General features: G+C 35.9%; 2 protein-coding genes across 2 annotated transcripts; both read right to left on the reverse strand.

The window, feature by feature from the left end:
- Positions 1-402: 402 nt before the first annotated feature.
- LOC147380404 (uncharacterized) lies at positions 403-1041 on the reverse strand (the record flags this gene model as incomplete). Its single annotated transcript, XM_086431751.1, has 1 exon — positions 403-1041. A coding segment is annotated over one exon (333 nt), but the record flags the coding sequence as incomplete, so codon positions are not given.
- Positions 1042-9772: 8731 nt separating this feature from the next.
- On the reverse strand, positions 9773-11760 carry LOC147380405 (putative LRR receptor-like serine/threonine-protein kinase At1g56140; the record flags this gene model as incomplete). Its single annotated transcript, XM_086431752.1, has 4 exons — positions 9773-10051; positions 10141-10339; positions 11179-11555; positions 11710-11760. Coding segments are annotated over 4 exons (821 nt in total), but the record flags the coding sequence as incomplete, so codon positions are not given.
- Between the last annotated feature and the right edge of the window lie 1310 nt (positions 11761-13070).

A 13070-nucleotide genomic window follows, 5' to 3' on the forward strand; every position in this document is an offset into this window, starting at 1 on the left:
TGGTGAAGATAGTCTTACCCCCCCCCCCCCCCCCCCCCCCCCCCCCCCCCCCCCTTTTTTTATTTTTTTTTTGTTTGCTACAGCAACAAACCACAATACAACCACATTTTTATATGTTGCTGCCATGCTGCTACAACATGACACACAACGCACAACTCAGCTTCTCTTTTTTTTAATTGCTGCCAACACACAACATGCTGCCAACACTTCACATTTTTGCATTTTAATATTGCTGGCAGCAACATCACTCATGCCTTCATTCAATTATTCTTCAAAAACACAAACCCAATCCACGTGGCACTAGTAAAAACGCTAGCAAAAATTGGTGTGTCAAAAAAAATCTGTTTTTTTTTTTTATAAAATATGTTGCTGCCAGCAGCACACTTTTTTTTTATTTTTTGACTCAAAATCCTTTGCACGTTTGATTTATCGGGATGGTGCAACAAAATTTGTTCCCCCAACTCTAAAGCAAATTTGTGTCGAGTTCTAAGGGGCCAGGGATGTCCATAAGCCCACATCATCTGTAGTCTTCACACACTAATCACATCGGTGACGTAACCAAAACATACATTTGTGTACCAATTAGAAAGTCGATGGTTAGGCCACACAAAAAGAAAGACAACAGAACCAAGGCAAACAAATGCCCTACAGAAATTGGTTTAGATAACCAATGTGGCGATGGCTGCTATTGCGCAGATGGTTCATGAGCTAAAGCAATGGAGAGCTGTCTGCTCTATCAACTTTGGTCCCACCCAAGCTCGATGACTCACCCATGGCACTAGGAGAAACCTCTTTCTTTGATGACTTTCTCTTCAAAGAAGTTGGCATGCCTGAAATCTCCTTCATTAAGTGTAGCCTTAAATCACAAGGCCGAACACCCTCCCCAATACATGTCATAACAAATTGTGAATATTGGAATAAAACATCTGTCGCAGCTTGTTTTTTCTCTTCAACACGTTTCCAAAATAAAACACAGAGTGTCAAAAAGAGAAGATTCAAAGATGAAGAGTGGGTGCCATCAAAGTGGTGCCAGAACAGAATTGATGATCATATTTCAGCTCGTAATCTTCCATGATTGCAATTCTGAAGCTCTCTCTCTCTCTCTTCCTTCGTCCCACAGTACACAAGAAGAACTGCTACTGCGAAAATTGCACCAAAAGTCTAGGTTGAACTTTTGGGCTATAAACCATCCAACGGAATCAGATGGATTTGGACAAATCTAGAAATTTTTTACGACTAGTGTCGCAGGACGCATCGTCGCAGCCCCATGTCTCACTATCACAAGTCGCAGCCAGAGAGAGAGAGATAGAGTGAGCGAGCGAGAGAGAGAGACGAGGGTTTGGTTCATTAAAAACGTTAGAGAGAGAGAGACGTTGTTGCGTGCTCTTGTTGTCTCATTCTCTTCTTATTTGAGAAGAAGATAGAGAGTAGAAAACGCACTCTTGTGCTGACGGCACACCACCCACCACATTAAAAACATGAAAGGTTTGATCATTGAAAGGAGATTTTTACTGGGGACACACCACCCGAAAAATTAAAATAGTGGCTGCTGCTTAACAGAAACTTAAAAACCAAATTTTTTTGTTTTTTTGTTTTCTTATTTATTGTTGATGGACAAAAGAACACTCGTCCCAACAAATAAAGAGTTTTCTTTTTATATATATATTTATACTATTAATGGACCCACAATTAACAAAAAAAAAAACCTCTTTTTGTTTTTTTTTTTTTAGAAAAATATTGCCAGAGGGTAGATTGAGATACACCTACAAATAAATAAATAAATAAATCCCGATTCAATGATTATCATCCCATCTTTAGTTAACTTATTGAAATCTTGCATTATCTAGAGTCATTCCAAATAACCCTTTTATTGACCCATATAAAATAACATATTAAAACCAATATTCAAAGTCCAAACCGATGAGCAATAATCGAGCCAACAAGAAAAATAAACTAATAAACAAACAATTAAAAATAAAATAACAAAATTAGGTCGTTTTAGCAATGCTCCCATACTTGGGGTTTTTCAAGTCTGATCCTCAATGTCCCCAGTGGAGTCGCCACTGAAAGCGCCCTCGATCCGCGAGGTGCGCGGATCCGCTTTTGACCCTTGAGGTTTGAGAGTCGCCACCTAGTTATTGTGGTCTAGGAACCAAACTGACTCTAACATGGATAAAAAGAACTAATCTACCACAGAAAATCTGAATTCGGAGATCATGTTACGGGGTTGGAAGGTGTTAGGCACCAACCCCGCCCGGCCAAAGTCGATCTCTACTAACTTCCCAAGTATATCACATTGCTAAAAACCTAGATAAAAATAAAAATAAATAATTTCATACCTTTCCGATAGTAAGGATTTTGTTCCCTCAGATCTGACAAAAATAGCTCCTTTTACCGTACTCCCTTGCTTCATTCTGTCTCCGGATTTGATTTCGGATCTCCGAGATCAAGGTATCTCTTTGCTTTTGGATCTGAACTCTTCAAATTTGTTGCGGATTTATGGGTGTTTTTGGAGGGCTTTTAGGTGTTTTCTAGGCTAAAATTGAAGGAGGCATGTTAGGTAAGGAGTCGGGGCTCCAAAACTAGGGTTTATGGGAGGCTAGGGGGCCTTCTAGACTTACTTCTCTTAGGGTTTATGATTTGATACGAAAATAGGGTGTGAGCACCTCTATTTATAGAATTTTTTAAGGTTTGATTTGGATAGAATTAGTATTTAATTAGAGTTCTTTTAATTAGAGTTGTGTTTTAGTTAGACTTGTTTTAGGTAGAATTGTGTTTTAATTAGAATTGTTTTAGGTGGAATTGTTTTCTAGTTAGAACTTTATTAGATAGAGTTTATTATTTAATTAGAACTCTATTATGATTTTGACTTTTGGTCTTATTTGATTGACTTTTAATATTTTGACTTTAGTCTCAATTGATTGACGTTTAATATCTTGACTTCAGTATTTCTTGATTGACTTTAATTTTGACTTCAGTCTTGCTTGATTGACTTTAATACCTTGACTTTAGTCTTTCTTGATTTACTTTAAATTTTTGGAGAACCCCCCCTCTAAAATATCTTTAATTTTTTGGACCCCCAAATGGAAGGGTCCTTAAAGAAATATCTCACGAACCCTCAACAATTTTACTTGAAAACCCGATTGATCGATTTCTTTGGTTCAAATTTTTAAATTAATTTCATTAATGTTTCACTATAATTATTTAATGTTTTATTTATTAATTTCAAAAAAAATTTATTATGAAAATTGTGAAATTACCGTTTTGCCCCCGGAGAGGACTTTTCGCGTTTCAAGTCGGTTTTTAATGTTCTAGGATGTTTTAGAATCGATTTTTCGTAAGGAATTCAATGGGAATATTGGTTTGTATCATTTATGAAATTTTTTGTGTAAAATGGTCATGAATTTAATGAGGGGCATTTTCATAATTTTGTCGAATTCTGTTAAAATTGACGAAATGATTTATTTGGTTTCAATTTGTTATTTTATGTGTTTTAATAGGTTTTCCTAAGCGTAACGTAGGCTCTAGGGTTGTTTTGAGGTTAGGGGTATTTTGGTAATTTGGTCATTTTAGTGATTTTTATCGTGAAACTTCTTTTTGGTTTGCAAGATAATGATTTCTATGTTTCTGGAGTCGTATTTTCCTAGCGTAGCATGGTTTCTAAGGTTTTGTTAGTTCGAGATACCTCATCCGGATTTCTGAAACACATCTAGTAACAAAATAAAGCAATGGAATACACATCCATCATTGGGAATCATTGCGATCGGATTGACTAGTTGATTAATCAGGCGGATGCGAAAATGGGGTGTCTACACAAAAGCGGATCCGCGCACCCCGCGGATCGAGGGCGCTTTCAATTGGTAGTTTAATGATTTAAGTAGCTCTACAAGTCAATATACTCACGGAACCTTATGAGAAAGAACTAGTAGTCAGCATGGCTCATTGTTGATCCAAACCCAACGGTTTGGAGAATATTTGCCAAACCTGGTCGTTGAAGATTATTCGCCAATGCTGACTCAACCAACGCTCCATGAGATTATTGGGGATGGACGATAAGTATGAATGTCTTTTTATCTATCAAATTATGTTGTACTGAAATTTTCATAAATTCTTGCATTTGTTCATCGTTATACATGTAGTATACGCACAAAAAAAAGAATTGTAGAAGGTAATTCTCAAGTCTTATTAATGAGAGTTTCATAAATATATATAAAACCTAAAAAGTAAATAGACATAAATTCCATTACATAGTGTGAATACACATAAATGCCCTTACATAGAATTAAAATAAGTTATAAAGAAACTACATTATTTCCAATACTTTCCTCCCTCAAGTTGGAGTAAATATATCTACTAAACTCAACTGACAAGATGAGAGTTAGTTACAGAAGGACTAACAGACTTTGTAAACATCTCAATAAGTTGTTCTGAAGAAGATACAAAGATTGTCTGTAAAGCACCAGAGCAAACTTTCTACCTAAGAAAGTGAATATCAACCTCTATATACTTGGTTATCTCATGAAGGATTGAATTAGAATCAAGTATAATGGCAAACTTGTTATCACAAAACAAAGTAGAAGGGCCAGGGATTGGAAAACCTAGCTCCAACAGCAAAAATCTAATATAAATAAGCTCGCAAGTGCCAATGGCCATAACACGATACTTAGCTTCAGTAGAAGAGTGAAAAATCACACCTTGTTTCTTACTTTTCCATGAGATCAGGTTATCACCATAAAAGGTATAAAACCCAGAAGTAAATCTCTTATCTATAAGAGAACCAATATAATCCGTATTAGTAAAGCATGACAAATGTGGTTGGACAATGGAGGAGTAGAAAAATCTAAGACCAGGACAACACTTCAAATATCGAAGAATACGATAAACTGCATCAAGATGAAAAGTGCATGGGGCATGCATGAACTGAATGATCACACAAATTGCAAATGTCAAATCTGATATTATGTTAGTCAAATAAATCAGGTGGTCTACAAGTCTCTGATAAGAAGGATCATATAATAAATTACCAGTTTTAGCATGAAGATGATGATTCTGATCTATAGGGGAGAAGGCTGGATGACAACCAAGCATACAGTGTCTTGAAGGAGATCCAGTGTGTATTTGCGCTGCTCCATGGAATTGAAAAGCCATCCAAGAATGGTGTAGTTATCGATCTCCCATTATTCAATTATGGGATCAGTGAGGGGTGGCTTAGTGATGGTGCCCAAATAAAGCTTAATAGGTCGAGACTATGACTAAAAATTTCGACCATCTAATAGGGCATTAGTAATACGTTGGGCTGGGCAGAGGAGCTTTCCCTAAGAGTAGAGTTGATGTCCTTAGTTTCTTGGTGTGATGTCATGCTTACAAGAACAAACAAGAAATGAGTAAATTTTGCTTGAAGGGAGATCTATACCAGAAGGCCAGAAACAAACAAACTCGTTGTAGTCAAGAGAATGAGAGGGCTGCACACTGTAGCAAAACTCAAGGAATCTCAAAAAATTCACTATGTGATGGCTATCGCAAGGTTGAACACAACTCATAATCTCACTGTAGTTGATGCCACAGGGTGCAACACATGTGGTTGTTGTCGTAGGATTGAACACTACTCATAGAGCTTTATTGTAAACTCTACCACAGGGTTTGCACAGCCCAAAAACAACATAGTTGCTGTCACAAGGTTGAATACCACTCAAAGAGGTTTCCTGTAGTCTCTGTTGCAGGGTTTACGCAGCCTAAAAACAATACAGTTGTTGTGGTTGGTCCTCCACTCAACCTTAGTTGCTGTCGCAAGGCCTAAAAATGTAATCCTAGTTGCCATTGAACACCAAATAGCAGCTTATATCGCCTAGAGAAGAAAAGAGGAGAGAGGAGAAGAAAAAAAATGAAGAGGGGGCCCAAAGGGAGAGGACGATAAAGCCTCTAGAGGCTCTGATAACAAAAAGAATTGTAGAAGGTAATTCTCAAGTCTCATTAATGAGAGTTTGATAGATATATTAAAACCTAAAAAGTAAATAGACATAAATGCCCTTACATAGAATTAAAATAAATATTAAAGAAGCTACATTATTTCCAATACAAAGGACAAGTCTAGGTATGTGTATTTTACATATATTATTCATAGATGTGAATAAATAATGTAAACTGGTTTACATGTTTTTCTTTATGAATAGTTATTGTTGTAGAAGCCCTTTGATTGTGTTGTTATTTGGGATGGTAAATTTGTTTGATCTTTGTACTTTGGCAGTCCAACATATTGCTTCTTAGATTGGTAGATCTTTTTCACCTCCATGGTTTGTTCTTTGTTTCTTTTTTTTTTTTTTTTTTTTTTTGTGCTTAATGAAATCTCTCACCTAATTAAAACAAAACAAAATATAATTATCATTATTTTCTAACTATCTATTATTGGCACAATGCTGGGGGTTGCAAGGGTAGTAGATGTTAAAGATTTTGTTTTAATATAATTTATTTTCAATATGAACTATACCAAAACTTGGTCTCTAAGTTCCACTACACTATCCAAATGATCAAAAGGAATACACAACCCCTATATGAAGAGTATTCAAATGGACTAAAGTTGTGATTCTGGATCCAATCAAGATGAGATCTGTTATCCTGGCTCCTATTCATCCTCAAGTTATTCTTCCTCAATTTTCTGGAGTTGAGGCCTTCAAGCTTTTACACTTGCAACAAGTTACCCATGGCCCTGACTTCTAAGGACATCTTCTAATTTGATTTAGGATAATGCTGAAGAACATTAAAACATACTTCGATTGTAAATTTTGATGTGGTGGTGCACACATAACCATAGAGGCTTTTACCATAGATACAAGTAATCTATGGTTATGTGTACACCACCACATCAGAATGTCGAAATCGATGTACATTTCAATGTTACTCCTGCACGACTCTTTCATTTACTTTTCCACCTTCAAGTCTGTCTTCAAATGTCTTTGGCCTTGATTTTACTAGGGACTTGTGCAACTTAGTTCCCTAAATAACAATATTCATGAACGTCAAAGTGATGGTCCTTATATCTTCACTCTTGATCTTAAAGGCCTCACTTTGAATGGAGTCATGAAGTGATGAATTGTTTCTCCTTTCATCTTGCCACTTAGTTTAGGTCTAAGCGCCATGATGATATTAGATAAGGATTTGGGTTTATCTACAATAGAGATTGTGAGGGATTTCTCCACTATCAACACCACCTCAAGATTCACAACACCACTAGTTTAGACTTGCAAGAAGAAGCTTCATAAGCACCGATGTGCTACTTGCCAAAGATTCTCAGATGTTTAAACCAAAAAAACCAATGCCCTCAATTAATTGAAATTCCATTCATTCTTTAAGAGCAATTTTACCTTATGTTTATACCTTTAGGGTTTCCTTTTTTTTTTTTTTTGCCTTGGACTTCTTCCCTCTTTGGACTTTGTTTCTAATCCAACCACTTTACATTCTAATAATATCGCACCCAATCCATGGTTCTTTTATGAGATTCTAAGGATTTTAGCTTTGTTGGAAAGCTTTCCACCCACAGACTTGTCACAAGTAGTCCACAACAATTCTACTATTGTCGCTGATCAACAAGTTTGTCGCAAAGTTTTGCAAGCCCTCACAAGCAGTCCTACTACTGTCGCAACCTTTCACAAGGTCCCACAGACCTGTCACAAGCAGTCCACATCAGTTTTACTGTTGTCGTAGATCTTCACAAAATCCAATAAAACTGTTGCAAGCAATCCATAGTAGTTCTTCACAAGAAGTCCACAATAGTTCTATTGTAGTCGCAGATCTTCACAAGGTCCAATAGACCTATCGCAAGACTTCACAAGGTCTAACAACTAGAGCTAAAATAACTAGATTATTTCCAATAGGTATTGTACTAAAGTTGATGGCAACTTAGTAACTTGGCGCAGTAAGAAACAGGATGTGGTTTCTCAGTCCAATGTTGAGTTAGAATACAGAGGTATGGCACTTGGAGTATGAGTTGTTGTGACTCAAGACCTTACTAGCTGATTTGTGTTTTCTCGTGACAACCCGTTTTTCGCTATATTGTGATAATAAATCAACTATTAACATAACAGCAAATCTGGTTCAACATGACAGAACGAAGCATATCGAAGTGGATCAACATTTCATTAGAGAAAATATTGTTTCTAGGCAGATTTGTACTTCCTTGTTTCTACATCTCAACAACTAGTTAATATACTTAGTAAAGGTGTCAGCAAAACTGCCTTTGAAGGTGTCTTGTCCAAGTTGAGTGTTGTTGATATCCACACACCAATTTGAGGAGAAGTGTTGAATAATTTTATTTTTATTAGTCTTTTTTTTTGTCCTTTTTAGTCTTTTCCACTTATTAGACTATGTAATCCCTTTAAAACTTAATTAAGACTAATTAATTAATCATCAATTTAAAATCCTCTCAATTCAACTATTTTTTGATCATTTTCTTTCTTTAAAGCTTTATTTTTCTTTTCTATTATTTTTTTTCTTGATTTTATTTTACTTTTTTTATTCTTGATTCTTAAAATTTCTTTTTCGATTCTTAATTCTTAAAACCTACAAACCTCGACCCTTAATCATTCCCCACTTTCTTTGACCCTTATTTCATTAATATTTTTCATATTTCTGTAACCTATAAACCTTAACCTTTAACCCTTTTCATGTATCCCATCGTAATTACGAGAAAAATAATATATTTTACTTTTAAATTTACCCTATCCTAGCCCAAATCCTCAACCAAAATTCTCTAAACCTTACATTTTATTATCTTCCCTCATTATCCCGCATCAACCTCTCAGTGATAAAATTATCAAGAGGATAGAAGGTTGGAAAGCTCATCTATTATCGTATGCGGGTCGTGTGGAATTGATCAAATCTTTCTTATTTAGCTTCCAAATTTTCTAGACACCCCGTTTTGCAATTCCAAAGAGTGTTATGGCAAAAATTGAACCCCTTCTGAATCAATTTTTTTGGAGTGGTCCTTCTTTAATTGGATCAAGTATCCTACTAGTTGGAAATCTTTTTGTAAACCTTATAAAGAATGGGGACTTAATACTCATATCAAACAAGATCGGAATTTGATTGGTCTAATAAAACTCTACTAGAAAGTTGTAAAAAATGACTCCATTTGAAGTAGATGGATAAGGGCAAGGTATGTAGGGAACGATGATATCTGGTCTTGCATTTGTCCAAACGATGCATCCTAGTCTTGAAGAGGGATTTTAAATGTTAGGAACCTTGATGCTCCTTATATTAGATATATTGTTGGCAATGGTTCTACTATTGGGTTTTGGTAGGACCCTTGGTTAGAGAACAGGTATATTATCATGCAATATGGGAGGAGTATCTATAAGTTGAATAGTCACTTGACACTGTTGTATGAGATTTTGTATATGCTTATGGGTGAAATATTCGAGGAGACGATGATGATAGAAGTCGGGAAATTTGTAACAAAGTAAGGAAATAACCCAATTCTATGGCTAAACGAAGAAGACAGTGGTTTGGACTCTAGCATTGATAGGAAAATTCTCTTTTAATAATGTTTGAGAGTCTATACGATGAGGGATATTTTGGTGCCTTGGAAAAAATTGATATGGAATAAATTTCGTATTCCAAGATATTCTTTCATTGCTTGGATGGCCATAAATAGAAATTTTAAGAAAGAGACGGCTGGTTATTATTTCAAGCTATTATCTTTGCTGTCAAGATGTAGAAATGTCCTCAAGTGCACATTCTGTCATGGCATTTTGTCATTGTATAATGAAAATTTTGTAAATATCAAAAATCTCAATAACATTAAAAAAAAAAAAAAGGTATTTCTTACATAGATTTCACAAGCACCCATAGACTTTATCAACTAATTATTTAGGAATATTAGAGCTACCTTCATCTTCATCGTTGCTTCGGTGCTTTCTTCTTCGAATTAAAGAAAATACCACAAAGATAGAAACAAAGCTTACAACTCCAACAGCAACAACAATCCCCACAATCAGACCTGTTCTATTCTTCTTATTCGTAGTATTTTGTAAGGTATTCTTGACGGTGGGTGTGAAATCTGAAGAACTTAGTGGTTAATATCATCAAAGAATCATCAATTCTACAGCTTAAAATTTGTAATTTTTCGTATCTTTTCTAACATATTACCTGGAGTAGCACTGATGGCCGAAATGGTAGGTCCATATGTACCTGTAGCAGGTATACAACAAGTCCCTTTTCCAGCCCAAAATAGATGGATTTCAAGGAAGTTCTCAGATACATGAGCCGTGAATTGTTTTCGAACAACTGTAAAAGAGGTCCCGCCTGCTTCCTTACGTATGTCAAAGTCTTTTTGCTCCAAGTTTCCCTTAAGCATTAACAAGTAGAAAACTTCAAAATCAATTGTGATCCTTGGGACCATGGTTTTAAATGTTGTCTGGGACTAAGATGACTTGGAATCATCTTTAGTATCATCGATGAGCGAGACGGACGGACGGACATGGCGTCTCACGTTTGAAGAATCATGCGAGACAAACAAGATGACTCGGACGATATTTTGAAAATCTCGTCCAACTCAACTGAGATTGTATACTGTAACAATTTTTTTTTTAAATTTAAATAATTATTATCTAAATAAACAGCTTCTAACCTACCTTATTATATAAAAAATTTATAATAATTTTCATATATATATAGGGGTCAGGTTCGGCAGCTAGCATTAGGAAGCCAACGATTTATCCTATATGGCTTAAAAGTTTCGGATTGAGCTGATTTTTTTGTAAGGATGATTTCTATGATGAGGAGATCATCCTCACCAAAGATCAACCCAATCTGAACCTTATAGCCCCATCAAAAGTGATTAGAATTGTGGACCATCAATTTTTTACCGATAATTTGTAAACCACTTTTGATGGATTTAGAAGGTTCAGATTGGGCGGATTTTTTGTGAGGATGATCTCCTCACCATAGAGATCAACCTTACAAAAACTCAGTTCAATCCAAAACTTTTAAGCCATATAGGACAAAATTGGCTCCCTGATGTTGGTTGCCGAATGCCACCATATATACATAATTGTAAACCGAGTTAAACGGTTTATCTTGACCAAGACAATTCAGTCTCATCCATGAATGAGACAAGACGTCAAACCGAGTTTCGACACCATGCTTGGGACACAAAATTTGGGTACAAATGTCAAGAACACAAACCTGAAGATAAATATCGAATACACGCCTTCCATTACTCTCCCACCTATTAGAATCTGGGAAATCTGTCTCTGCAAATTGTAGGACTACAGTGTAATTTCCATTCTCAAGTCCCAGGCCATAGTATCTTAGTGATCCCGGGGATATCCTTGCTGTTTGGAACAGCTCCGAGTCTGAAGTATTCAGGAATTGAGATTGATGCGATTGGGTATATGCTGCATTGCTGCTACCAACAAACCTTCCAGCGTTGCTAACAGCCCACTGGCCTCCATCATTCACAAAATACGAAGCTGGACCAAGTGGGGCATTGTCCCTATGAAACACAATCCTATCTGAAGACGTAATCTGCGGCCCACCACACTTGACAGCAAAGGAAGAATCTGCAAATCAACAACATTCAAGATTTACTTGCTACATCTCAGAATATTGTTATGTTTATGACATCAAGGTGTGTATCTAGACCAACACTGATTGAGTATTTAAAGCAATATTTTCAAAATCTCTGCAGAAGGAAAGAAGAAAAATATCACTTACAGCGTGGACTGCCTCGATTGCATGGAAAATTCCGTTGAAGACAATTCAATCCTGAAGACAAAACACTGGATGCAAAAGAATAATGTATCTTGATTAAAAGAAACCAGGGTGTAATGAAGTTGTACACGCATCATCTATGAAGATTCAGTGCAAAATGGCTACATGTTTAAAGGAAAAAAGATTTCTTGCTTCTCTTTTTTTTTCCCTCCTAAATTGTCACGTCTTACATGTATTGGAAACGCATGAATCCACTTCTCCATATATATATATATAGGGAAATGTTCAACACCCTAAGTTTTACCACACACTTTAACAAACGCTTTTTGTCCTACATGGGTTAGAAGTTTTGGAATGGGCTGATTTTTGGTGAGGATGATCTCTATGATTAGAAGATTATCCTCCCCAAAAATCAGCCCATTCCAAAATGTTTAGCCACATGTTTACACGTTGAAAAATCGTGGACCGTCCATTTTTTGTAAATTATTTTTGATGGGGTTAGAAGTTTTGGAATGAGCTGATTTTTGGTGAGGATGATCTCCTCACTATAGAGATCATCCTCACCAAAAATCAGCCAATTCCAAAACTTCTAACCCATGTAAGACAAAACACGTTTGTTAAAGTGTGTGGTAAAGCTTAGGGTGCTGAACGGGACCCATATATATATAGTTTAGTTTGACATGGGCATGTGGGTTGCACTTGGAGATGAGCCAAGGACAATTTTTGTGTGACTGATCTCCATGATGAGGAGATCCACCTCCACCAAAAAAAATTAGTGATTGACTCATGTGTTCCCTAGTTGTATCAGTAGCATTTGGCAGCCAAAACTTAAGGAGCTCCTATATGGTTTAAAAGTCTTGGACTGGGCTAATTTTTTGTGATGATGATCTCTATGAAAGGTTATCATCACAAAAAATCAGCCAAATCCTAAACTTCTAACCCTATTAAAAGTGGTTTACAAGTTGAAGAATTGTGGAGCCTCGACTTTTACGATTAATTTGTAAACCACTTTTGATGGGGTTAGGAGTTTCAGATTGGGCTATATTTTGTGATGATAATCTCCTCACCTTAGAGATAATCCTCACAAAAAATCAGCCCTTTCCGAGACTTTTAACCAATATAGGACAAAACTTGGGCTTCATATATTATAAATGAAGAGCAAACAACGGGTTGATTTTCATATATTATATCATAAATGTGAACAAAGTATTAACTTTTGATTTTGACATCATATTTTATCAACAGGGAAATGGAAATATTTGTGGAGATCAATACAATTTTCTTAGGAACGATGGGAATATTGTGGAAACAACATAAATTCTGAGGAAATTATTACTAAAATTATAGAAAATTATTAAACAGTT

The sequence above is a fragment of the Akebia trifoliata genome, unplaced genomic scaffold (assembly GCF_017979445.1).
Source record: "Akebia trifoliata isolate Shusen 1 unplaced genomic scaffold, ASM1797944v1 Contig01422, whole genome shotgun sequence".
Lineage (NCBI taxonomy): Eukaryota > Viridiplantae > Streptophyta > Magnoliopsida > Ranunculales > Lardizabalaceae > Akebia > Akebia trifoliata.